Consider the following 25,477-nt stretch of genomic DNA (forward strand, 5'->3'; position numbering starts at 1 on the left):
TACCAGACCGAACTTAGCCCCGCCCACACATTTTTTGGTTGGGAAGTTCGGTCTGGCATTACTCCATTGAGGAGAAATTATCTGCGGCTCGATATCGGCCGTACCAATCAAATTGTTAAGGCGGGCTTTATACGATGATGGACAGATCAACAGTAACGTAACCAACCACGTCACCAACACACGAGTTGAATTCGTTTTCAACAAACATGGCTGCCGCTGGAGAACTGAAATGTATAGATTCGAGTCCATTTAGACATTGACAGTGCATTCATTTTGAAAGAGGAACAGAGAAACGCGATTAAGGCATTTGTCAATCGAAAAGATGTTTTTGCCTTCCTTCCTACGGGATCCGGTAAAAGTGTAATGTATCAGCTGCCAATGGTCACATACTACGTTGTTCTGATTGGTTGTAGGTAACCAATTGAGCGAAGAGGCATTTTTTCTCCTGGTTCGGTTGAAACACGCCCCATAATCACAGCCCAATGGAGCGATATCAGACTCATATTCTGACTAGAATTATGAGTATGACATCGTCAGGCTACTGTGGAGCCACAGCAGTGTCCATTTGTATTAATGTGTAGATTAGGCCTTGTCCTGATATTGTGATAAACTACACTTGGCAATATCCTTATCTGAGAATGCACCAGAGGATGTGCCTGCTCTGCCAGAGGATTTCGCAGAAGTCCATGTTAAATTTGTCATCTGGAACATGTTCCTTGGTGTGGGAATAGTGGAGGTGTGGGACATATGTGGAGTATTATCATTATTTGTTATTACTGATTAACCGCTGTCCCCTTTTTAATCTGCCACTTTTGATACCACCTCCACTGTCAATACTTAGAAGTGGGACTGCTGACTTGGTCAATGTCACAGGGGCGTGGAAGAAAGAGAACATTTTGGGAGAATCATAAATGCACGGGGTGCGACCACCATACCCCACTCCACTGAGTCATAATCAGGCCACTGCAACTATGCACCAGTTAGTCTTCCTGCTGTTTCTAGGGGCCTCTGGTGAGTGTGTCAGTGTTTGTGTTTTACCCTATGGAATAATATAGCGTGGGAGTACGACCTATCAGTACGAAGTCATTTCTATTTTGAAGACTAGGCTGACTTACCATAGGCCCAGCTCAGTGAGCCGTCTCTGGCAGAGCGGTGTGGGACTTCTAGACTTATGCAAATGACGTCATGCTTTTTGAAAGTTTTCTCCCATTTTCAGATTCCTATATCTGTGTGGACTATTGAGCCATTGTAGGCTTCAGAGCCTCACTGGTCCATAGATAGAAGTCTGTTATTCTCTCTTTTGAGCCTTGATATAATTTCTTTGTGTTTTTTTTGTCTATGATTTATTTGTGTCTATGACTGTAGTTCATAAGCCATCGGGGCCTTCAAAAACAATTGATCTGCTCCTACAGTTTGGTTATCCTTCCTATCCTTCTTTTCCTCTATTCTCCCAACTGTCTCTTGTGCCCCTCTGCCCTCTCAGTGGCTTTTGAGCTTGATGATAAGATTGTGGGAGGGTATGAGTGCAAGCCTCACTCCAGACCCTGGCAGGTGTCTCTGAAGACCAGCTGGCATTTCTGCGGAGGCACGCTGATCACTGATCGCTGGGTGGTCTCTGCGGCCCACTGCTACAAAGAGTGAGTTCTACCCCACGGCTGTTCTCAGATCTGTTGTTTAGTGGCAGTGAGTTCAATTTTGTTTGCAAAGAACTTTGAATAAGTAAAGAAATCCATAAAGGCACTCAATGCAGAGATATGACCAGTTATTGTCAGGCCTGGTCATGCATCACTTTAAAGCAACATTTCTAATTTGTGTGAGTGCTTCTGTGTTTCTATGTGTTCTTTATTTCTTCTTTTATTTGTATGTTTCCCTCTCTCTATCTCTCTCTTTCTCTCTCGTTGTATGTCTCCTTCTCTTCCCCCTGTTTTCCCATGTTCTCTTAGTTAATCACTCTTCCTTTTAATCTATTATTTTTCTCTGTTAGCTTTTTTCTCTGTTTAATGCAATTTACCTTTTTAATCTCTTATTTCTCCGTGGTCATGAACTGTGCTATATAAATAAATTAATCTGGCCTTGCCCCCTTCTCCAGTGCCAGTGAAATGAGTTTGGTGCTGGGTGACCATGAGGTGCGCTACGGGGAGGGCACTGAGCAGTTCATCACCCCTGAGCTGGTCATCAGGCACCCAGAGTACGACCGCTACACCATCAACAATGACATCATGCTAATCAAGCTGGCGCAGCCTGCAACACTGAATGAGTATGTGCAGCCCATGGCTCTGCCCACATCCTGTGCCAGTGCGGGCACCCAGTGCCATGTGTCTGGCTGGGGGTCTACCCAGAGCCCCTGTAAGTATGAGTAATAGTCCCTTAAGATGGATGGAGTAGGCAGACACAACCAGTTCTGTATCATTATTAGTGATAAGTTTATTCAGCAGACTACATATCCTATATAGATTCTGTTGCCATTTAGTGAGTTTTTATGTGTTTTTAGGAGTAAAATTAACTCTCCACTCTTCTCTCTAACTCCATCCTGTCCTCCTCGGCTAGTTGGCTGCCGGTGGTGTCTGAACTGTCTGGATTTGCCCATTTTGCCCCAGGAGGACTGTGAGAGATCCTACCCAGACAGGATCACCTCATCCATGTTCTGCGCTGGTTTTCTGGAGGGAGGGAAGGACTCCTGCCAGGTACGTACCGTAGCTGTTTTATCCTTCTGTATTCATTTATGTTTATATATCACATACAAATGCTACAAGAAAATGATAGTGACACTTGTATATAATGAACATTATCAAATGTATTTGAGATCATGAGCAAATAATCAACATCAACAGAGGTGGCATTTTTTTACCTACATAATAGTTCTGGACAGAGTATACTGACTAACCTAAATCACATGCATTAGCCAGTTGAAAACACTACTTGAATACTGAAACAAAGAGAAACAAACTTATTTTCTCTCTCTCTTTCTTTCTCTCTCCCTCACACACACACACAGGGGGATTCTGGTGGTCCTTTGGTCTGCAACAATGAGCTTCAGGGAGTAGTGTCCTGGGGTTGGGGGTGTGCTGAAGAGAACCGTCCTGGAGTCTATGCTAAGGTATCACAACCACATTATTTCATGTCCTGTTTTGTTTTTGTTTTGTGAAATGTACCATGGTTCAATGTAACCCAGGATTTCAGCTCTTTTTCACTCTTAAGACCAATTATCTCATTGTGTGGCAGGTGGTTTCATGATTACAAATTAATTGACAATCATTGACATTTTGATGTAGCACACATTATCTGTAGTCTGACCAAGAATTTTCCAATACCAAAGTTACACCGCTGAGCTATCAGTTACCAGCACCCATCATTGTGACTACCAGACATATTGTTTATGGACATTCAAAATTTTGCTTTTGTACACATATAATGTGTCAGATGATTCTCTGATTTTTCTCTCATAGGTCTGCAAATTCACAAGCTGGATCAAATCGACTATGGCCTCCCATTAAAGCGGTGGACTGGGGAGAGGAGTGGCTGCACTATTCTAATAATTTCTGTACTTGATTGTAGATGAAATTACAAGTCTTGTCTGTGCAGCGCATTGAGATGAATTGTGCAGTGTTCCATGACACTGTTGGCTCTTTTACCAGTTTTGTGGAACAAAAATAAACAGATAAACATAATTTGTACTCAAATCTACAGAGGCTTTGACCATTTCTTTGTACTATAGTGAAAGGGTCTGTTACGATATGTTCAATTATCTATGTGTCACTATTCAGTTCAGTTCAGTTCAGTCAAACTGAACTGACGACAGTATGATACAAATACAAATTACTTTAAAGACACGAAAGTCAAGTAGTAAGTCATTCACAAACGAATTAAACATTTGATGGTAGTCAATATTATTTGGTTAATTTGCTGTGAGACTTGCTCCACCACATCAATAGATGGCAGTAAGGTCACTAACACGCTGGTGTTGCTGTCAAATAAGTAGCGACGAAACAAGACGAAGAAGGGTAGGAAGAAGAAGACGGCGACCATGTTGATTTAGCAAGAACAAACACAATAGAGACCAGTTGGTAAATGTGAGTTTGAGATTTTGTTGAGCTATACATATGAATATTTGACCAGCATCGATTATAACATCAAGATAAGACTTACGGTGGAGAAAAAAGGTAAAATATTTCGACTCACATCAAATTTCTGTCTTGCTATTACATCTGAATGGCTTCCTTGCAAGATATTATTGCTAACTGTAGCTAGCTATTAACACTAGCCAGGACAAATTGGTAAATTAAGCTAATGCTAGCACCCACAGGCTACCGTGGATTACTTACTTCAAGTGAGGTTTGCTGTTTGAATTTCCTGCCTTTACAATAAAACAACCGAAAGCTTAATTTTAACCATCGTTAGCGAGCGAGGAAAAAAAGCCGTACACTTGGTTCTCAGTTTGCTAGCAGCGACCAGATAGTTCGTTAAATTGGGAATGCAATGCAAGAAACGGAACGTATGCAGTTTCCTTCAATGCAATAATGCAGAGGACGGATTTAGCTCGGGCTTCCATACTGGATAGCTAGCCAAATAAACCAACGAAACATTTAGCTACTTAGCGATAGCTGACTTGACTAGCTACAGTTACGTAAAAGAACGGTGATTATTGTGTAGGTTGCCATATCAAGATGTGGCTAGTGAACGTGACGAGTTAAACTGTACGCGGCGAAATTGTGTTGAACCATGCCGTCTTAAACTTTTTTTTAAATAAGTATATCTATAGTCGTCTAACGTTAGCTGGTATCAAGTTGGTTGGTGTGAGGTTAGGCAGCTACCGCTAGCTTCGCTAACAGTATACCATTGCGTCGATGTCGACGGCACTTGCCGTTAGCAGGTTATTTCTTTTCAGGTCTGCGTAATGTCCTGCTAACATGAATTATGTGGAAATGGGGTCAAGCCACAGTTTTACTATTTTAGACCATGTATAATTTAATTCTAACTTAATTTAAATCACACAGCTGATGTATCCACTGGGTTGATTATTTGCCCTGCAGTTGGCGAAGTATTGCTAGCTACGTTAACGCTATCTGTCCAATGTCGGAGCTAATGCAGTCATAATAACATTAGCTATCCTAAGGTTTTTTCCCTAACTTTAGCCATCTCAATTACACAAATCGTTAAAATGCGTCACCTGCAACTAGGTCATGCGAATTTATTAGTAAAACGCGTGCAACGCCAGTCAGAGATGTCTAGTGTTACCCACCACAGATAGCATGGCATCGACAAAGTTTGCCACCTGCTGCAGAACTTTTCAACAGATCTGACAATCAGCGCTTGGCGGCGTCTCGAAGCATGTTTTTAGCATTATCAGTATTAGATAGGCTCTCAAACATAAGATCGTTAATACGCGCCAGTCAGACGTCTAAGCTGGTTGATTACAAACTGTTTGGTTGTGATTTTGCCATAATGCCAGTGGAACACTTTCAGAATAACATTAAATTGGAAAGCATTCTGACAGGATTTGTGAACTGCCAGCATGAAGGGTCATCAACAGTGAGGCTGTGCTTAAAATGTGTGCGCAAACCTGTGTGGAATTAATTAACTGATGTTCTATTAATGTGGTGCTAAACTCCTCTCCTCTCCCATTTTCCTTGTCAGGTGACTGAGGTTTGAGTTGCTGGCCTGTTTAGTGGAGGAAACGCTACTCACCCCTCACCTTGTACACACATGCTAACTGACACACAAGTGCATATATATGCACACCCTCACACAGCTGAAGTCTGTGGAGAACTACTATTACAAGAAAGACTACACAGGTGAAGTTTGGTTCCAATTAAAGCAAAGGGAACTTTTGGCGTTTTGGACTACAGTATCCCAGGATTAATTCTGTTTTTGAAGCATCAGGAATTTTTGGTATCAGGAAATCCACTTGCAGCATGACTGCTTGAAACACGAGGATTCACATTCAGATTCATTGTCAATACAACTTTTTGAAGGGGAATAAACAAGCAAAAAATCCCTTGCATTTTTGAAGAGTTCTGAAAAGCAGGAAAAGACTCTATAACCAAGAGAGAGAAAAACAGCTGTTTTGATGAACTGGCATTTTTTGTTTTGGAAAACGGACTGAGGAAAACAAGAGATTGAACTGTGAGCACGAGACGTGGATATTTTTTTCAGACTCTCTCTTGTTCAGTATTGCCTTAGCTGTTCTATGTTCTAAGTCTGCAGGACTTGTACTTTTGTGAAGCTTGTCTACATATAATTTTCTATATTGTGGTCAGGTCTTCTATATTTATGCATATAAATGCTCATTTCTCTTCATTTGGAAGAGCTGGAGTAATACTTATTTTTCATGACGTCAGTTGCTCTTATTGAAAGAGGCTACACTGTACGTGCACTTGTGTATATGTAAATACTATAAAGACACTTCTAAATAACTTTGGATTTAAGAAATAGAGTGCATTGTAAATGCTTTATTAGCTTTTTTTTTGGTATTAATACTCTGGAAAGGGCATTGAAACCTTACAGAGAGAGGACAAAAACAAACAAACAAACTTTAAAAGGCAAAGGAGCAAACCGAAGGAAAAGGAGAAAAAAAAATGGCAACCGCAAGAACAGAAAGCATGGGCCCCATGGTGATGGGTCTGAACAAGCAGAACGGGCAGCTACGAGGACAGACTAAACCTCTCTCCCAGTCAGGACCCCACTCTGTGAGCACACCACCTGGAAAGATGACTGTAGGAGGAGGAGCCCTGAAGCCAGGGGGCGGAACCCAGGAAGGCGGTATTAGGTGGGTACCTCAGCCTCCTGTTAAATTTTTCATCTTTGTAGTAGAGGTATTAGTTTTGTATCATTTAGCGTTGCAATGAATATAGGTCTTACGTCTCACCACTGAGCAGTTTCATGTGTGAACTCAAAGGTGTTTGAACTGTGCTAATGTTTGGTGTCTGCTGCGTTTTCACTCTTAGGTTTGGTGATGACTGGAAGAAGAGCCTACTGCTCCCCCCCAAAGACACCAGAGTCAGAACTTCTGTAAGTGTGTTTGTGTTGCAGGCTTAAACAGAGTAGTCTTATGTAGAAATCTATGGGCTGTGTCAACCTCTTTTCCTCCTTCCGTTCTCCCAGGATGTGACTTCGACCAAGGGGAACGAGTTTGAAGACTACTGCCTGAAGCGGGAGCTACTGATGGGGATATTCGAGATGGGCTGGGAGAAGCCCTCCCCCATTCAGGTAACCAATCAGACCTTTCCGCCTACTGTCCATGATATCCCAACAGCCAATAGCTTGCATGTTGTGGCACTGTTGTTCATGTCATAATGCTGTTAGCTGAAAACCTTGCTCAGAAGTTCATAGTCCTGGTCGAGTTTGATTTATTGAACAGAATTACTTTCATTAAACTGACATCCAGTTGTGTCTGTGTCCCCTTGCCAGGAGGAAAGTATCCCTATCGCCCTCTCTGGCCGTGACATTCTTGCCAGGGCCAAGAACGGGACCGGAAAGAGTGGGGCCTACCTCATCCCACTGCTGGAGAGGATAGACCTGAAGAAAGACTACATCCAGGGTAAGGGCTCTCTTTACTCTCATTTTATTTGTTTTATTTGTTTTAAATTAACCCCTTCATTACACACCTCAGTAATTTGTAGGCTTAGACTAGACTAATTCTAACACAGATAGAGCAGATCATGCTGCTTCATGTGGTCACATGGTCTTGTGGGTGTCGTTTTCAGGTGGTCTGATTTGTCTTGTTTCTCTCGTTCTTTCTCCAGCCGTTGTGATGGTTCCCACCCGCGAGCTGGCCCTGCAGGTCAGTCAGATCTCCATCCAGATCAGCAAGCACCTGGGTGGAGTCAAAGTCATGGCAACCACCGGAGGAACCAACCTGCGAGATGACATTTTACGTCTGGATGAGACCGGTAATATACCAACCCATAATAATGATGATAACAACAACAAGATTATCAGTGATAATATTTTTTTGGGCTCAAATGTTGCACTGTGCTTTTCCCATGCAGTTCATGTTGTCATTGCGACACCGGGGAGAATTCTAGACCTGATTAAGAAGGGTGTGGCCAAAGTGGATAGAGTTCAGATGATGGTCATGGATGAGGTGAGTGGTAGTCTTCTGCTTTTACCAACTAGTGTCTACCATCTCATGTCAGGTGAAAGACAACATGGAGCCATATCTCATCAGATACTTACTACGTTTCTTCATATCACCAAAATTGTGTATTTCCACAAGCTTTCTGTAGGCATATTGCGCTGGACTTCATTCTCCCAAGCTATAGTTTTGCCTGTAGAAAAGCCAAACCACACCATTATGTTAAGCTCTTGCTTTTGAACGACGCAGTTGCATGGCACATTAATGTGTCTGAAGAATGATCTGACCGCAGAAAATGCACTACATGTTTCCAGACTGGACGAGACAAAGAAACTATGGTCGAGGGTGTTTGTGTGGATTAGATTTGAACTCTATGTGAAACTTTGTACGTATGTCTTTCTCTTTTAGGCAGATAAGCTGCTCTCTCAGGACTTTGTGGTGCTCATTGAGGATATCATCAGCTTCCTGGCCAAGGGCCGGCAGATTCTGCTTTACTCCGCAACCTTCCCCATCAGTGTGCAGAAGTTTATGGTGAGCAACACCTCAGGCTGTGTGTGTGTGAGAAAGTAATTTGTCATGATAGAATTCCTTTCTGTACAATTTCTGGCCTTTTTAAGTCATCTATGATTGTTTTTAGAAGTGTGTTTCCAAGTTCATTGTCGTGTTAGCCACCCTCAGGCAACATTTTATTCACAGAGACATTCACTGAGCTGTTTTCTGTTTAATGGTCTGCTAAAGTAAGTGTGTGTGTGTGTGTGTGTCTTCATAGAGCAAACATCTGCAGAAACCTTATGAAATCAACCTGATGGAGGAGCTCACTCTAAAGGGCATCACGCAGTTCTATGCCTACGTCACTGAGAGGCAGAAAGTCCACTGTCTCAACACACTCTTCTCAAGGGTAGGTCGTGGTGGGCCAACCTATTTAATGTCACTTGTGCTCTCTACGTCGACTCATTTTCTCTCTCACCCCATCCCCCCCCACCTTCCTTAGTAACTTGGTTTGTATCATGTGTTTCTTCTAAACATATTTCTCTTTTCTCACTCTGCAGTTGCAGATCAATCAGTCCATCATTTTCTGCAACTCCACCCAGAGGGTCGAGCTGCTTGCCAAAAAGATCACCCAGCTGGGCTACTCCTGCTTCTACATCCATGCCAAGATGATGCAGGTGTGTGTTATTGGTATTTCTGTAATGTACATGTGCTACCTTAACAAACCATTTCACAATGCTCAGATCTTGTGGAAATGGTCTGTGTTGGCTGAATGCTAATCTTCGGTCCTTCCACTCACAGGAGTACAGAAACCGAGTGTTTCATGACTTTAGGAATGGCCTCTGTAGGAACCTGGTGTGCACTGGTGAGCCAAATCTGTGTGTTCTTCTTATTGCAAGTTTAATGTCGGGTCTGTCTGTGAGGCAAAGGCCTGGTATTTTCAAAATGAAAATAAGTGTTGCTGTCTTTTTGTGCTAGACCTGTTCACCAGAGGAATCGACATTCAGGCAGTGAACGTGGTCATCAACTTTGACTTCCCGAAGAACGCAGAAACCTATCTGCACCGCATTGGTCGATCAGGTGTGTAAATGGCACCATGGCGTACAATAGAGACCCATACCATACCACCATGAGCACCGCTATCTGGACACGCTTTTCTTTGCAATCGTCTCATGATGTTGATTTTGCTGTCTCAGATGCTTGACCTCATGACTTTCTTAACCTCTCGTCCCCTCTCTTCATCTCTCTTGCTCACAACCCGTCCTTTCTTTCTTTCCCCCCCTCTTTTTTTTTTTCTCCCGCTGTCACATCAGGCCGCTTTGGGCACCTGGGTCTGGCCATCAACCTGATCACGTCTGATGACCGCTTCAACCTGAAGTCCATCGAGGAGCAGCTGGTGACTGACATCAAGCCCATTCCCGGCTCCATTGACAAGAGTCTGTATGTGGCAGAGTACCACTCGGTCTCGCCAGATGGGGAGGAGGAGGAGCCGCCTAGACGTCCTGTGACCACACCCAACCAGCCCTAAAGCGAAGCAATGACAGGCAGGTGAGTGGTTTCCGTGGTTACAGCGTTTTAGTCTCTTTAATGAGATCTGAGAATGTTTGTCTTCTGTCTCAATGCATTGTCGCTGCTCGGCAAGTCTTAATGTATTAAATTATTTAAAATGGTGGGCAACAGTAAAAAAAAAAAAAAGAAAAGAAAGGAAAACGAGCCTAGACTAACAGTTCTGGTTTTGTTCTCTTCTGTCCCTACAGGACCACAGGCTATGGTGTCACTGGCTTTTGCACAGACGTTTGCTTTTGCACAAAGGCTTCACACTCCTCTATGGACAATTTTTTTTTTTTCTCTTTTTTCCTGGCTTGTTCCCTTCATTCTTTCATACCCTCAATTTTGCCATTGCCGAGCCAGATAAAGCAAAACGTTTCATTCTTGTGCACAAAACTGAGGCATGCACTCTTTTGGCCCTTTTTTTTTATTCTTTTTTTTTTTTTAAAGAAGGAAACCCTAAACATTCCAGAGTCCTTGAGTGACTTGCAATAAATAAACAGGGCTGAGGGCCTGGAGGACGAGGTAGATCAACAAGCGAGAACAGAATTGATGTGCCCTGAGCTGGCTGTTGCTCCTTCTGTTAGCATTTGGTTTAGGGAAGAAAAAGAAAAAGGAAAAAAACAGATTTCAGAGGTCGTTTCAGAAAATAGAGAGATGGGTCCATCTACATACACACAGCATGCATGGTGCACATTCACACACACACACACACACACACACACACACACTGTTTTGGTGTGTGTCCTTTTAAAGAAACACACATGTACACACACATACATACATACATGCCCTGTCACTTAAGTGCCTTAATTTCTGACCAACTGTAGACGTTGAGACGTTGAAAGAAAAGCCGACTATCCTAGCTAGCATCTTTGTGATGCCCAGATATTTTAGAAGTCTAACCGAGGCAGAACAGTTAAACCTGCTCTGTGTTGTTGACAGGACTCCCCTTTTGATGTGATGCTCCGTGTACTGGCAGCCAATTGGCTTCAAGTCTTAAGTCACACCAAGAACCAAGGGCATGTCTGAACCATCAAAACTATTTAGTTTAGGCTGGAAAATTGATAAAAAGCACAAAAGCTTATGGTGCTTTTTAAAGTAGGAGACCTCATTCTTTTTTTTCCTATTACGAGAGTTTCTGTTCTATAAGGATCTGCAATTTGTGTGACAGAGTAGATTATTTTTCAGCACCTGTTTGCGAGAATTTTTGAAAATGACTAGGTACAAGGTGCCTAGGTCCTAATACAAGGTGATCTACTTCCTTTTTTGTTTTGAATTGGCGCAAGGCGGTATGTCATGATGAGGGCTTGTCCTCCTGTGGTGTTTTCACACTGCCCCTGTGAGCTCTGAAGAATGTCTCTCCTAGGTAACTATGCATTTGGCTGCCGACTCTGCTTCATGCTTCATTCATCTACAACACATTACTTCCAACACACTGGCCACAAAACACAGGGCTACAAAACAGCCCTCCTCCATTTATCAGTGCCCTCTTGTAGAAACATGGCAATAATAACACAAGCTTGCCAGCATGAGTCCTGCATTTGAGTTTTTCTTCCTACTTTGCATGATCAATTTCATCATGGAGATTGCAAAGAAATGAAATTTTATCGATCACGATTCAGTTGACTTCCAGGCAAGCGTGACCTTATGGCCTGCTAGGATATCTTGGGTCTTGCAACGGCAGGCTTTTACGTTTTATGCAGCAGAGTGCTTTGCATGAGAGGAGAACTTTGCAGGGCCAATGACACAGCTGCGTGTGTGAGGGGAGCTCCACTCACGAAGCTAAGCTTCATGCTGACCACCAGTCAGTGAGCGTCTTACATGCAGTAGCACATTCTGTGTACTAATTGGTCAGGCTTCTGCATAAATTAAATATGATTGGTCAGAGGGGGCTTGTGCTGAATGAGATGCTGTTCGTGTTTTGAAATAAGTGAGTTGCCTGCCTCGGTTTTGTGCACAAAAATAACTTTATTTGAAGAAAAATCATCACCCCCCCCCCCCACCCCTTTTTTTAACATTTTATTTTTATTATACTGGCAAACAGGTGAATGTACTACAACAGTTTGGATGTTTTCAAGGTAAAAGCAAGCTATACGTAGACCCTCTTTGTCCTCCATCTCCATCAGATGGAGTGAGTCAGCTTAAAAGAAAAGAAAAAAAAAAACACACTTTTTAAAGCCTGTGGCACTGCTCATCATCTCATATCTCAACAAACTCGGTCATGCTAAAGTGTTAATTTTTCTTTGCGCCTTGTCCTTTTTTTTTTTTTTTCAGACAATGGAGAGTTAAACATTTTTCCTTTTTGTTTTGATTCCTGGAACATCTATCCCTTTTTCCTTTCCTTCTGTGTGTCCAGCCTGGCACTTCATCATCTTCTTGACCTGTTCTCTCTGTAGTGTGTGTTATAGCTATAGCACTCTCTGTAGTGTGTGTTATAGCTTGCGTGACAGGCTGTCTGCTCGGCACACTCACTGGAGTTTTTTTGGTTTTTGCGCTCCCCTCTGAAGCATAAACTGTAGCATCTTCTAACTGGCAGCTGTGACGTACTTTTAAGTTTGGTCTTTTCCCTGCTGCAGATGAACGTAGCGGGGTGGGATGGTTGGGGAGTAAGGGTTGGGGATTGATTTGTAATTTTTTATTTTCAAATGGGGAGGGGGGTATTTGAGATTTGGTGGAATGTCTTGATTGGGCTGGGTGGGGATGCATTTTGCCAAAACTGGAGGAAACAGGCAACTAAATGGGAGAAGTGTGTTGACTAGTGGAGAGGTGGGCCAAATACTGGGGGGGGGGGGGGGTTATGAGACTCTGGGAGGGTTATGAGTGCGGGAGTAGGAGTGTGTGGGTCAGGGTGGGGATGGGTATGCTTGAGCCAAGTGTGTGGGTGGGATTGGGGATCGATCATAGATCGGTGATGGGATGGGTGGGGTGGGATGGTGTAGGATGGGATGGTTTGTGGATTGGAATGGTGAGACGCATCTGGTTGGGTGACTGTGTAGTGTGAGCTCTCCAACATCAGGTCTTTGCCCTGGTTTGTGCCACCAGCTGTTTCAAATTGGCACTGAAAGGCTCTCCAGAGTAAATTTGGGCCTTTCCAGGGCTGCATAAAATTAACAACCCCTGATCGGTACTTCTGAAGATTCGCTAAGTATTACAGTAAACATTCTGGCCAGTTGAGGTAAGAATTCTCCTCAATACTTTTAAGGAAAGGGTAGCAACCTGTGCTTCTCCCCTTTTTTAACCAGAATTCCCTCTGGCCTATGCCCTCACCTATCTAAACCAGGGTTTGTATTGGGAGTCTGTCCTAAAGGGGCACATCTGGTGGATCTGGACCTGTAAATGATGATCATTGTTTACAGAGTTTTTTCCGTTTACAGGTTGAAAGCAAAGAGTGAGCTGTTAGACTGGATGTAGGAAAGTCTATGTTGGGTTTTGAAAAGCTCACTTTCAGGACTTGTATGAAAACCAAAAAGTGTGTGTGTGTGTGTGTCTGAGTGAGAAATGGGGGACATTAGAATGAGTGAAAACTACTGTGTAAGAACGTGTGTGTGAGAATCAAAAGCCAAGAATCTGTGAAAGAATGCTGTATCTTTTCCTACAAAGAGGGGCTATGTGGTATGCGTGTGAGGAAGTGTGTCTGTGTGTGTGTCTGGAGATCGACTGCGGCTGAGATGGAATGTTTGGCTGTGGCAAACATTTGTGTGTGTGGACGCGTGCGCAGGAGTGAGCGTGGTGTGACCTAGGTGTTTTCACACCCTGGGTAGAATCCAACAAATTCTAACATGATTAGTCTTATCCAACAAAGATCCAGTAAACGACCAGAGAACCATTGTACCGAGATTAAACCGTTCCCCAGACCTAAATTGGCTCGAGGCTGTGGGATATCTGACATAATGTTGGACCTATTTTTCCAATCCAATGTTGAGATCCTAAAATTTGTTAAATTAAGTGAATTTAGATACTCCCCACTGCAAGAAATACAATAAAAATGGACCCTTTTTTTTCAATTATGGTTTGAGGTCCATAAAGGTGAATTTGTGAGAATTCATTTTCAGTTTGAAATCTAAATGCAAATGTCATTAAATTGGAGCTTTGAATGACATAAGAACTGTTATATGTCTGTGTATAACAGCTTAAGAAAAACATGGTGGGGGTAAAGTTCAGTTTTTTTTTTTCGACTTTTGTTTTCTGTGTAGTTTTGAGTGGAAATGGTTACATTTCGGTGGAAGTTTTATTTCTCTTCTGTTCTAAAATCTGAAGTCTGTTTAGCCAGAATGTGAATGAGAGAGGTAGAACCTTTTTCACAAGGCTAGTTTACCATCTCAGTATTATCTTTTAAATTCTGCGGTAGAAAAGAATCTGGCTTGTCATTTCTGTCCCTGTTCCAAGCACCAGGGATAAACCAGTCAGACCAAAATTATCCAAACCTCTTACTACTTTTAATTCTGTGGCCCTGCTACCATTCCCAAATTTTGCATATTAATTGGTATATCAAGCAGTTGATTCCCCCCCCCCCCCTATTTAAGGTTGTGTCACCATCACCTTTATGCAACTCTGTTGATTCATTCCTCTTCTACCTCTCTCATTGAAATGAACTGTGTTCTTAACAAAAATGCAGAGGATTATCTGGCTAAATAAATAAAAACAATTGACTGCAATTTGTGTCCCTGTTTTGTCTCTTTTTTTTATTATTAATAAAAAGCTACCTATTATTATGTAATCAAAACTTGTAGGAGCAGCAAAGCTTTCATAACCAGGGATAGATCTGTTTGGATTTGTGGAGTCTTTGACAATTAAATACCAGCATGCGGCGACGGTGTTAACTATACTATAAATGTGTTAAGCTGATCATTTTTGTAGTTCAGCTTGTCTGTTGTTGCCATTGACTCGAGACCCATGTGTGTAGTCCTGTGACCTTCACGAAGTCCCCCCTCTTTGTGATAAACCAGAAAAACCTTCGACGCCTCAACCAAGCTGTCTTGGTGACGATTTTTGTCAACCAATGAACAGATGCAAGATGATTTTCACCCGCCTCCTAGAAGCTCCCATGTGTAAAATGTTTCACCTCTAGCATGTGAAGGCTCTGGTGAAGACACGCCTTCATCTCTAAAATCATGCGCCGCCAGAGATTGACAGGCGAAAAGGCAATACATTGTTCACCTGTCGTTTTCACTATCCAATCCAAAGGTCACATACCCCAAGAAGGCGGTTCCTATGTTGAAACTCATACTGGTTGAACGACTTCTTCGTTGGTGCTGCCGGGTGTTGTATCGTCCTTCTGTCCTGAGTCACAACGTGAGTATCAATCTTATATCACGAGGTTAATAAGAACATGGCTATTTAAGGTTGAAAAAAAGCAGACACAGTCGTAATTCAAAGTTCTGATGGCATCCAATATAGAGGTGCCTGCTCCATACCTTTCCTCCTGAGATTGATGTTATTTTTAAGCTAACTAAGCTAGCTGGCTGGCTGGCTGGCTAGCTAGCTAGCTAGCTAGCTAGCTAATTCATTGGTCATAGCTAGCTACCAATCCTTGGATAGGTGATGTCTTGCCAGAAAGCTTGCTGGTTACGTTGGTTTGGCATACCCTGTTTGTGTCTTTAAATGGCTTCCATCTTTTCTAGTCATGTTGGGTAGGTAGCTGGCATTAAGAGCATCATGAATTAGACTAAAATCTGTATGGCAGTGAAGGGTGGCTTATTCAACCCTCCGCAACCACACCGAGATACAGTGTCAAGCGTCATAGATAATCATTATATTAACTGAAAGAGCTGATCTCATGAGCACAGGCCCGCTATTGTTATGCTTCTTCCCCAGATTTAAAGGCTCACCCGGGATCCTGTGTTTTATTGGTTGAAATGTATTGGTTGAATTCATGCCTTGTTCATTATCACCCTATCCAGTGAACCTCTTCTTCCGTATTCATTCATTCCCCCCCCCCCCCCCAGCATGGGCAGTGTTTTGGCTGCCAGTTCCCCAAGCCCTCCAGTGCCCCCTCCGGGCGGCAGTCCTGGTGCGGCAGGCCTTGTGTCTATGCCCCCGGGCTTCACCATGCCCCCTGTGTCACCGGTCTCACCCACTGGAGCCCCCACAGCCGAGTCTGAGGAGACTGATCCCCCGCTGCCCAATCCGGGAGCCTTTGAGGAGTGCCACCGCAAGTGCAAAGGTTAGCGCATGATGAGGATGAATAGCCATGAGGTTCCATTTAAGACAGTATGGCGACCAGTGTGCCATGTTTTCTCCCAGTTAAACTTGCTTTCACCAGGTTGTCATCATGCCTGTTTCCAAGGGTTTCAATTTAGATTTCCTGTCATTTTTATCCTTTGGTTACAGCCTGCAAATTGAAAAAATCGTCAGCTGGTTAATATACACCCTATTGGAGTACACTCTTGCAAAAGGCTTGATGATTCGCCTGAGACAAGTGCTGGAACTTTTTTTTTAAATCAGTGCCGTAATGGTGTGTGCGTGTGTGTGGTGTGTGGTGTGTGTGTGTGTGTGTAGAGGTCTTCCCCATGCAGATGGAAGGAGTGAGACTCACGGTTAACAAGGGACTTAGCAATTATTTTCAGGTCAGTCAAGGTCTTTTACTGCATCTGAATGCAAATCTTTCTTGTCTCTCTTTTGCTGTCCTTTTGTCTCAACTATAATTAGCACCATTTACTTACATAATTATGAGAGATAGTTTTTTCATGGTTTGAGGAGAAATGTTCGCTAACAGCAACCACTTATATGAGCATATATATATATATATATATATATATATTATACGTTTTATGCCCTCAGTCAATGTGCAAGATAAAACAGTTTTTGAATAGGAATCTGAATGAGACACAATGAAATGCATGGGACAGTGCAATAGAGTAGATGTAGTGATTTACTTGATGTTGATCCAATCTGCCTCCCTGTCTTCCTCTGCCGTTCTGTCTGTTGTCATCAGGTGAATCACACCGTCATGCTGAGTACCCAGGGTGATTCCAGTTACAGATTTGGCGCCACCTATGTGGGCTCCAAGCAGATGGGTCCTGCTGAGGTAACATGCTTCTCTTTAGCCTAATGTGGTCGTCTCAAAGTGCAGCCGAGTTTAAAGCCCATCTGACTCATTTACTCTGTATACTTTTATTTTGTATTAAATTAGCAGCCAGTAGTGAGCCATAGTGATTTGCAGCATAGTACAGGTGTGCCTCAGGTGTGCCAGGTATTTCTGCTTCCTGGGTGTCGAACCCATGATCTTGTGCTACCTTTGGAGGTACAGGAACATTGTAACATTGCACACAAGACCAGGGCCAGACCCTTTTAGTTGATATCTGCGATCCCACAAGTTATAGGGTTTGTGTCAGGGGAGAATGTATTGGCTTGTTATGGTGGTGATTGGCATGCTCTTGCAGTGCAGCCTTGAATTATCAACTGTATTGTGCTCTCAGAACTTCTCGTGTTTGGAATTTCATGTCTCTGAACAATGGAAATGTATTGGAGTTCATCATACTCAACTTATGTATGCGTGAAGGTCAAGTCAATGTATTTTCTTCTTCTGCCTGTCCTTAGTCCTTCCCGGTGATGGTGGGTGATATGGACAACAGTGGTAGTCTAAATGCACAGGTCATCCATCAAGTCACAGAGAGAATACGTTCCAAACTGGCCTTCCAGGTATGGACCTGTGTGTGTGTGTGTGTGTGTGTGTGTGTGTGTGTGTATATATTAATGTGTGTGGGAGCATTACCACAACACCCCACTCAAGTCTTTAGATTTCTAACTAAATCCAGTTGCTGGTTTTGCTGCCATCTAAGTCATTTCTCATTTGATGTTGCCCAATCAGACACAGCAGCAGAAGTTTGTCAACTGGCAGGGAGATGCCGAGTTCCGAGGCAAAGACTTCACAGCTGCCATGACATTTGGTAACCCAGATGTGCTGGTGGGATCTGGTAAGGCTTTACTGAAAAATGCCGTTTTCTTGTGTCCATTCGTTTTGAAAGACTGAAGTGTACTTGGTGATGTTAGTAGTTCTATCGGCCATTTTGTTACGAGGCCATGTTTTGCCTTTTAGATTTCAGACTCCCTTAACTTTGGTGTTAATGAGAGCCTGACTGTTTGCCCTCTTCTTCATATTACCCCTTTTCTTTTTTTATTTCCTTCTTCTAACCCTCCTGGCTTTTGTCTTCTTTCCTCACCACCTCTCCTCTGTTCACTGTTCTCTCTCTCTCTCTCTCTCAGGTATTATTGTAACCCACTATCTGCAGTCCATCACTCCATCTCTGGCTCTGGGGGGAGAGATGGTGTATCACCGGCGGCCTGGAGAGGAAGGCACAGTCGTGTCTCTTGCTGGCCGCTACACAGGTGAGGGTTTTTGTCTGTGTGTGGACATTCTAATGAGTGTGGAAATGTCTACACAGTGTGTGTGTGTTTGTTTTCTGTGTTTGTCTCTGAATTGAGAACTCCTTGCAACTGAATGTATTCACTCACCAAACCCTGCATATACATGAAGGTCATTGGGCTCCAGTGCTTATAAATGACCTTGATTGGTTGACCTTGTGCTTTTTGCTCCCTCTCCTAGGCAACAACTTTATTGCCACATTGACACTAGGGGGCGCTGGAGCGCATGCATCCTATTATCACAAGGCTAATGACCAGGTAAAAGCTCTGTCGGTCAGTGGTCTGTGTGTGTGTGTGTGTGTGTGTGTGTGTGTGTGTGTGTGTGTGTGTGTGTGTGTGTGTGTGTGATTGTGATTGATTTTAGAGGCTGGGGCAAACAGAGTGGAAGCTAACCATCTTGTTGGTGTTCACCTCGTGACCTTTTTGGGGTGTTTTTGTGTTATTCAAACGTTGCACATTTGCTGTCTAAAAAGCACAGATTCATGTACTGATCACCACAGATGACAACTGTCTGTCTCTGTAGTGTAAGCTAACAAGAAGTCAACCAATCTTCTGCTTTTTTTTCTGCTGTAGCTCCAGCTAGGCGTGGAGTTTGAGGCCAGCACCCGAATGCAGGACACCAGTGTGACCTTCGGCTACCAGCTGGACGTGCCGAAAGCAAACCTGCTCTTCAAGGGTATGCTTGAGGCTTCCCTACTGCACTATTGAGCTCTATTCTGCACATTTGTTGAATTTGTCAGTTGAACGCAATGTCATGTTAAATCCATAGTGCATAGCTAAGATTTTAAGGTAAAATCTGTTATTTTAGAAGAAAGATTTTTATATTTATATTAGGATTTTTTTATATTTGTATTTATCCTTCAATGCTCTTCTCCCTGCTCCTCCTTGTGTCTGCACAGGCTCAGTAGATAGTAACTGGGTGGTGGGGGCGGCGCTGGAGAAGAAGCTGCTGCCGCTGCCTCTGTCTCTGGCCCTGGGAGCTTTCCTCAACCACCGCAAGCACAAGTTCCAGTGCGGCTTTGGCATCACCATCGGCTAGAGGAGGCCACCCTGGTACAGCCACCTCCAAACCTCAAGGACTCTCGGGCACTCAGCTGCCCCTCTGACTGACTGACTGACAGACAGACAGACAACTAGACAGGACAGATGCAACCACAACCACATATTGACCGTACAAACTGGTAGCAAAGTCTCTCTCTGATAGTGCTGCCCCTCCCTCCCTCCCCCCACCCCAACCCTAAAGCTGTTTCGTCTCCAAACCCATGGGCAGAGCTCCGTCATTGCAACATCTCTTTTTATTTTGCCCCCCACCCTCCTCAAGGAGCCCTAAAGATGTGAAGGAGACCGCCATCCTCTTATTCTTCTTATTGGTTGCAGTACTACTGGGGACTTTAAATTCAGCGAAATGAGAGTAATATTGCCTGCACTCTCAATGTGTCAAGGACCTGACATTATGTCTGCAACTGTCCCTGTAATGAATGGATATGTACTACTGTGATCAGAGGGTCAGGTTGGGAACAACCAGGGATGGGATCAGACAGATTGAAGGCTGGAGATTTTACAGCAAGGAGCTCAACTACATACACCTACAAAATCTGATAGTTAGAGTAAAACACACTCACACACACGCATACATACCAGATGCTGTCCAGTTACATCATTTTTAGTATAACAGTTTTGTTATCTGTTTCATCAGATTTTTTCAGTCTGGTTTTTTTTCCCCTCCTATTTTTTTGTATTGTTTGACCTTGTGCTCTGCAATGTTCTACTGGTAGTTTGATTTTTACAAGCTTTTTTTTCCATCATGGCAAATATATATGACCTTATACATAAATATGTATAAATATATATGTTACCTGTACATATCTGTTGGGGAACAAAGATAAATGCAGTTTCTTATCAAGTTTTGGAGTCGTTTCGTGTGTGTGAATATGAGTAGGTGGGTAACAAGATTTCACCGTATTGTATTTTCCCGACTATTGACCGCACTGTCTATGAACCGCATTACAGTATTTTATATATAAAAACAAACCCTTGTATTGACCGCAGGGATGCAGGCATTTTGCAAAATCAATGTTTAAACTGCGGTTAACAGCTGGGAAATTACGTTATCCCTGACTTATTTCTGTTGGACAGCAATGCCTTTTCCTACTACTATTCCTTGGCCAAATTCCTGGCACCACAAAATAAACAGTGCTTACCATACTTCCAAACCAAATATGCTATAAAACTACCTTGAGGTTTTCAGAGCTATGCCCTTATAGGTAGACTAGAAGGTGATTTAAAAAAAAAAAAAAATTGGTTAACTCAGGAACACACAACTGTTGCTGAAGCCCTTTATTGACACATGATTCTGAATACTGCAAAGATAATCTCTTCTAATAGTAAAGTGTCTGGGATTCAAACAAGGCAACATCAAGCCATAGCATGATCTCCGTAAAAATACAGTATCGCTGAGCTTCTACACTAAGGAAAAAATCTAAGCAGCGAGCTTAATCTTGTTGTAGAGCAGGTTCCCAGAGTGACGCAAACTCTCCGATAAAGAACTCGGCGCTCGTGCGGATATTCAGCGCCGTCTGGGCCAGCTGGCCCTGGAAGGTCTGGACCACAGGGATGGTGTTCTTCTGGATCTCCAGTAGATTCTGGTCGATCTTCCTGCGCGCCTCCTGAGTGTAGGCCTCGGCGTGACTCTCGATGGCCTCCAACCGGCGGCTCATGTCCTCCTCCAGCTGACTGGCCAGCTTTTCCGCCTCCTCCGAGATCTGCTCCCACACGCTCTCCCCCGTATCTCTTGCGTCGTTCAACATGGACATCCCAAAGCGGACGGCCGTGTCAACCCCCCCAGAGATCTCGTTCCTTAATGGAGATAAGAATATAGGAGGAGGCAAATATAAGGTGCGGCGAACAGACCTCGTTTTGGTGAAGGTTGCTGCTAAAGAAAAGCAAAGTTTTCTGGATTTTTTTGTTGATATTCTATTTCTCACTGTTAAAATACACCTACCATTACAATTATAGATCACACATTTCTTTGCAAGTGGCCAAACTTGCGAAATCGGCAGGGGTTCAAATACTTATTTTCCCCACTGTAGGTTCGGTGTGAGGTGAATAGGACTCACCTGACATCACCGGCCAATGCATGTGTAAATGCTCGGTGCACCTCAGCCCCTAACCCCCTCAGGGAATCCCAGGGGTCAGTCTCGTCCAGTCCCCAGGCTTCTAATAGGCTGTTCTCCAGGGCCACATGCTCCTCATAGCCATGGCAAGCCGCTGTGCAGTAAACAGCATTTTATTTAGTCATTTAGCACACGCTTTTATCCAAAGTGACTTACAAGGAATTTTGCATTTATACATACATTTAGGGGTTCAGTGTCTTGCTCAAGGACACTTACACACTTGGTAAGAAGGAGTGGGGAATCGAATTAGCAACCTTCCGATTACTAAACGACTCCTCTACCTCCTCTACCACACCACTGTCACCCCAATTACAAACGGGCTGACTGAAACGGCTAGGGTGGATGCAAGTTTTTTTTGTCTCAGAGCAGAGGAAACCTAGAGACACAATCAAAGATAGGACACGAGGGCAGAATATTGGAGATGCATTTTCTTTTCGCTGCAGTCACAATGTACGGAATCCGAGTCTGGTTATCTAATCTAGTTGTCTAGTTGTTTATCTTGTTGTCATGGTGGCAGTCTTTTGTGCCAAAGTCAAATATGATGTCACAGAAATGTTACTGTCACAGTTTAGCTAGACTATTGCTCTGCCAATATTAATACAGCAATAACAAGTTAATAATTATTGCCAACCCTTTATCAACTTTTATTTAACTAAGTCCCTAATGCCTAACAAGCATAATCTAAGATAGTGTATTAATGAGAAGATTCATTATTTTGTATCAAACTTTCAAATTGGTTCATCATTCCAGTTGTATCCAGACATTTTTACATATCCAGTTTGAGTATGCACATTTATAAACAGTATTTACAAGTTTAATGGGTACATACTTACTTTCATGTTATTGTAATCTAGGTCAAAAACTGAAGCAAATATGATTCTAAGAAAGCTAGACGTGCCTTAGTGATATTGCAATGTCAACAGAAAACTGAAGTAAACATGTTTCTAATGTGGTACAGGATGATAAAGGAGGTGTCTGTCTTAGAGAGGACACTCCACTTACCACTGATCAAAACCAGCACAACTGCTGCCGACACCTTCATCGCAACTCTTCAATCCTTGGGAGAGAGAAGAAATGACATGTTCAGAATGGAACGCTGAGTAGAGAAGCTCACAGCTCTGTGGATGAATCTTACCTGTGTGAGCGGAGTCGTAGTTGCAACTGCATGATTTCTTGAAGCGTTGTGTAACATATCTTTAGCCATGAAGCTCCATAGTGCACCGAAGAAAGTCCACTGGCATAAACAGAGATAGCGCTGTGTTTGGGGCTTTCCTACTGTCATGCACTCAACACATGTGATGGTCTGTGTGTGGATGTGTATAGGTGGATGTGGGTGTGTAGTTAGGGGACATTTAAGGAAATGGGTTTACACATAAAAAAGAGAAAACAGGGCCTAGCAGGAGGACCCTTGCAGTAACAAACTGAAAACCTTTATCCCATTGGCTGTGCTGGTGACTGGCCGGTTAAAGTCCCACAGTCTCTTATCTGGATGGGCGAGTCGAGACTGTCAGACAGACTATCTCTGTGATCATTTCATTGGGGTTTATATCAATACAGATAATAGAGCCAAATGGGGCCAGGAGGAAAAGAAATCCCAGTTTGGGCTTTTCATCTAATGCTGTCTTTTGAATTGCACTGTTGAATGAAATAACTGGATGTAAAGGTAGTTAGAATAAGACCATTCATTTCGTGATTTGCTTGCAGTCAGAGGAACGAGTGAGAAACATGTTAAAACATTCTAAAGTCATCCTCAGATATTGTACTCTACCCTTCTTGTGAGCTCTTCTGAATCTTATCTTCATTTTTGTCGAGTATTGTAGTTAAATAATTAAATTAAGTAATATTTCATTTGATAAAGCTTTCGTTACCCATAACTTGTATGACTATGGAAAGACCGTTTCCATAGGAAGGGTATATCCAAGGGCATGTCTTGGCATTTATTCTATGGCTCAAATCTCAAATTTTAGGCTACATTCACTAGCCAGACAATGGGATCGCGAGTACCGCTAATTTATGAGTAGGCCTATGTAGATGAAATCTCCAGTAAAGCCTTAGTTGTATGAACTAATTAAGCAAGGATATATTTGTACCAAACATATTAAAAATGTTTGCAGTCAGTGACTGACAGAATGTAAACTAGTAAATGTTGGCAGAAAACTGAAGTAAATGAACATTTATAACTATACATGTAACTATATATGTTACCATCCTTACCATCCATTAGTCTCCCTAATAGAAATACCATCAAAGAATGAAAGAAAAAGGATTTAGGCTCAAAGTTGCTGAGCAAGAGAGAGAAAAGAGTGCAAGATTGCGCTGCATTTAGTGGCCTCAACTGCCAGTGTACCTTTGGCTGCAGGCTGTCTCATGTTTATAGATACAGTTTTTTTCTCACACAGATATGCTCTGTTCTAGATGTAGGCCTACCTCCCAGTAACACTGGTCTACTGTTTTTGCCTCTGTATTTCAGCGGAGGCCTAAATGAACAGTTAATAAATGAACAGTATGAGAGAACAGTTTCAGAGTAGAGTTTATTGCACTCTGTGTACTTAGCATTCAACTCTTAACACTCCATTCAGTTATTGAGGAATACAAACAGCAATGAAAAACTGCTGCTAGATGAATTTGTTGTGATAAAAATGAGAGAGCAAGATTATCATTCACATCATAAATAGTATTAAGCTGTTATGGCCCACCTAATCTAGGTAAGATTGACATGCACACTCATGGGCCTCCATCACACTGGCATTGGGCATCTCACTGGAACAGAGGGTGCGTTTCATTTCCTTTTGTCAGTGACTCCCAAAACACGACAAGATGAGTCTGCAGGGACTGTGCGACCGACCCGATGAGTGACTCAGTCATCTTCCGCATGTCCCCAGCACTCTGCGTTAGCCGGCCGTGGACGTTTTGGACAGCAGCAATGGCGTTGTTCTGGATCTCTTGAAGAGTGTCGTTCGCCTGTCGTTCGGCATGCTTATAGATCTCGGACTCAAAACGGATGGCTTCACGTCCAGCTGTTCGACCCAGGTCATCAAACATAGACTGGGCCTTACTTCCCACGTCTTTGGCATATTGATTGATTGAATCCACACTCTCTGAGATCTTGTCACTAAATAGGAGATGGAAAAAAGGTATTTAACGTGAAACAAGAAACTTTGACCCCTTTTTATATTAATTATTATAGTTGCTAGGTTTATTTAAGGAGTCATTCTACAGAACTGGTTCAAATTCAAGATGGAAAACATCTAGAGAAAAAAGTAGTTCCCCCCCCCCCAAAATCTTTGTATGTATATACAGTGTCTAATTTCTTACATATATAGGTACATATTTCTAGTAATTGTACAGTTAATTCTCATTTTGTACTTTTAGACAGTTTTTCCCCTCCCCAATTAAATGTCATAAACTAATGCCATGTTTAACCAATATGACTTAATAATCATCATCATCATCATCATCAGGGCCGGAGTACCCCGGATTGGATACTAATTTCTCCCCCAAAAACGGCCCTGAACAAGGTCCTTTAGGGGTCAAAATGCCTACAAATGTTTGGGGCACTCAAAAAAGGCCCTTGAGGTCCTGCAGAGGAAAAAGGGCCTACAATGTTTGGTTCTCAATTTACCTCTCCTAGAGATTGGAGCATTGATTAGCTCATTCTCCCCCCACAACATAAGGGAGAGGTATCAATGTTGCTTATCCATAATTGTCCTATAACTTGCCCTCTGCACCCTATTCCCACCACACCCCTCCAACCTGTCTCGCCTACAGTTTTACCCACTATCAAGCATACAGTAAATGCTTCGCTCAGTTCAGTAAACTAGCCTGG

The 25,477-nt window shown here is 42.9% G+C and overlaps 3 protein-coding genes across 5 annotated transcripts; all 3 read left to right on the forward strand.

The window, feature by feature from the left end:
* The first annotated feature begins 896 nt into the window (after positions 1–896).
* On the forward strand, positions 897–3,680 carry LOC105902031 (trypsin-2-like). The gene is made up of 6 exons (XM_031586576.1): positions 897–1,011; positions 1,484–1,637; positions 2,090–2,346; positions 2,548–2,684; positions 2,996–3,097; positions 3,447–3,680. The coding sequence occupies exons 1-6, from the start codon at positions 912–914 to the stop codon at positions 3,492–3,494; spliced, it is 798 nt and encodes a 265-aa protein (XP_031442436.1). The 5' UTR covers positions 897–911; the 3' UTR covers positions 3,495–3,680.
* A 291-nt stretch (positions 3,681–3,971) lies between these two features.
* LOC105902029 (probable ATP-dependent RNA helicase ddx6) lies at positions 3,972–12,389 on the forward strand. 2 transcript variants are annotated; one of them, XM_012829547.3, is made up of 14 exons: positions 3,972–4,160; positions 5,635–6,766; positions 6,945–7,008; positions 7,102–7,206; positions 7,408–7,537; positions 7,743–7,889; positions 7,989–8,083; positions 8,483–8,605; positions 8,844–8,972; positions 9,124–9,240; positions 9,365–9,428; positions 9,542–9,643; positions 9,877–10,111; positions 10,321–12,389. In XM_012829547.3, the coding sequence occupies exons 2-13, from the start codon at positions 6,576–6,578 to the stop codon at positions 10,089–10,091; spliced, it is 1,482 nt and encodes a 493-aa protein (XP_012685001.2). In that variant the 5' UTR covers positions 3,972–4,160; positions 5,635–6,575; the 3' UTR covers positions 10,092–10,111; positions 10,321–12,389. The 2 variants fall into 2 exon arrangements, with proteins under 2 accessions (XP_012685001.2, XP_031442435.1); XM_031586575.2 differs by having other exon boundaries at positions 9,877–10,107.
* A 2,898-nt stretch (positions 12,390–15,287) lies between these two features.
* Positions 15,288–20,381, forward strand: tomm40l (translocase of outer mitochondrial membrane 40 homolog, like). Of its 2 annotated transcripts, none has more exons than XM_012829548.3 (10): positions 15,288–15,406; positions 16,060–16,277; positions 16,613–16,680; positions 17,049–17,141; positions 17,654–17,755; positions 17,925–18,030; positions 18,320–18,442; positions 18,660–18,736; positions 19,052–19,154; positions 19,378–20,381. In XM_012829548.3, the coding sequence occupies exons 2-10, from the start codon at positions 16,061–16,063 to the stop codon at positions 19,515–19,517; spliced, it is 1,029 nt and encodes a 342-aa protein (XP_012685002.1). In that variant the 5' UTR covers positions 15,288–15,406; position 16,060; the 3' UTR covers positions 19,518–20,381. The 2 variants fall into 2 exon arrangements, with proteins under 2 accessions (XP_012685002.1, XP_031442092.1); XM_031586232.2 differs by lacking the exon at positions 15,288–15,406 and adding an exon at positions 15,586–15,744.
* The last annotated feature ends 5,096 nt before the right edge of the window (positions 20,382–25,477 follow it).

The sequence above is a fragment of the Clupea harengus genome, chromosome 19, assembly GCF_900700415.2.
Source record: "Clupea harengus chromosome 19, Ch_v2.0.2, whole genome shotgun sequence".
In the NCBI taxonomy this organism is placed as follows: domain Eukaryota; kingdom Metazoa; phylum Chordata; class Actinopteri; order Clupeiformes; family Clupeidae; genus Clupea; species Clupea harengus.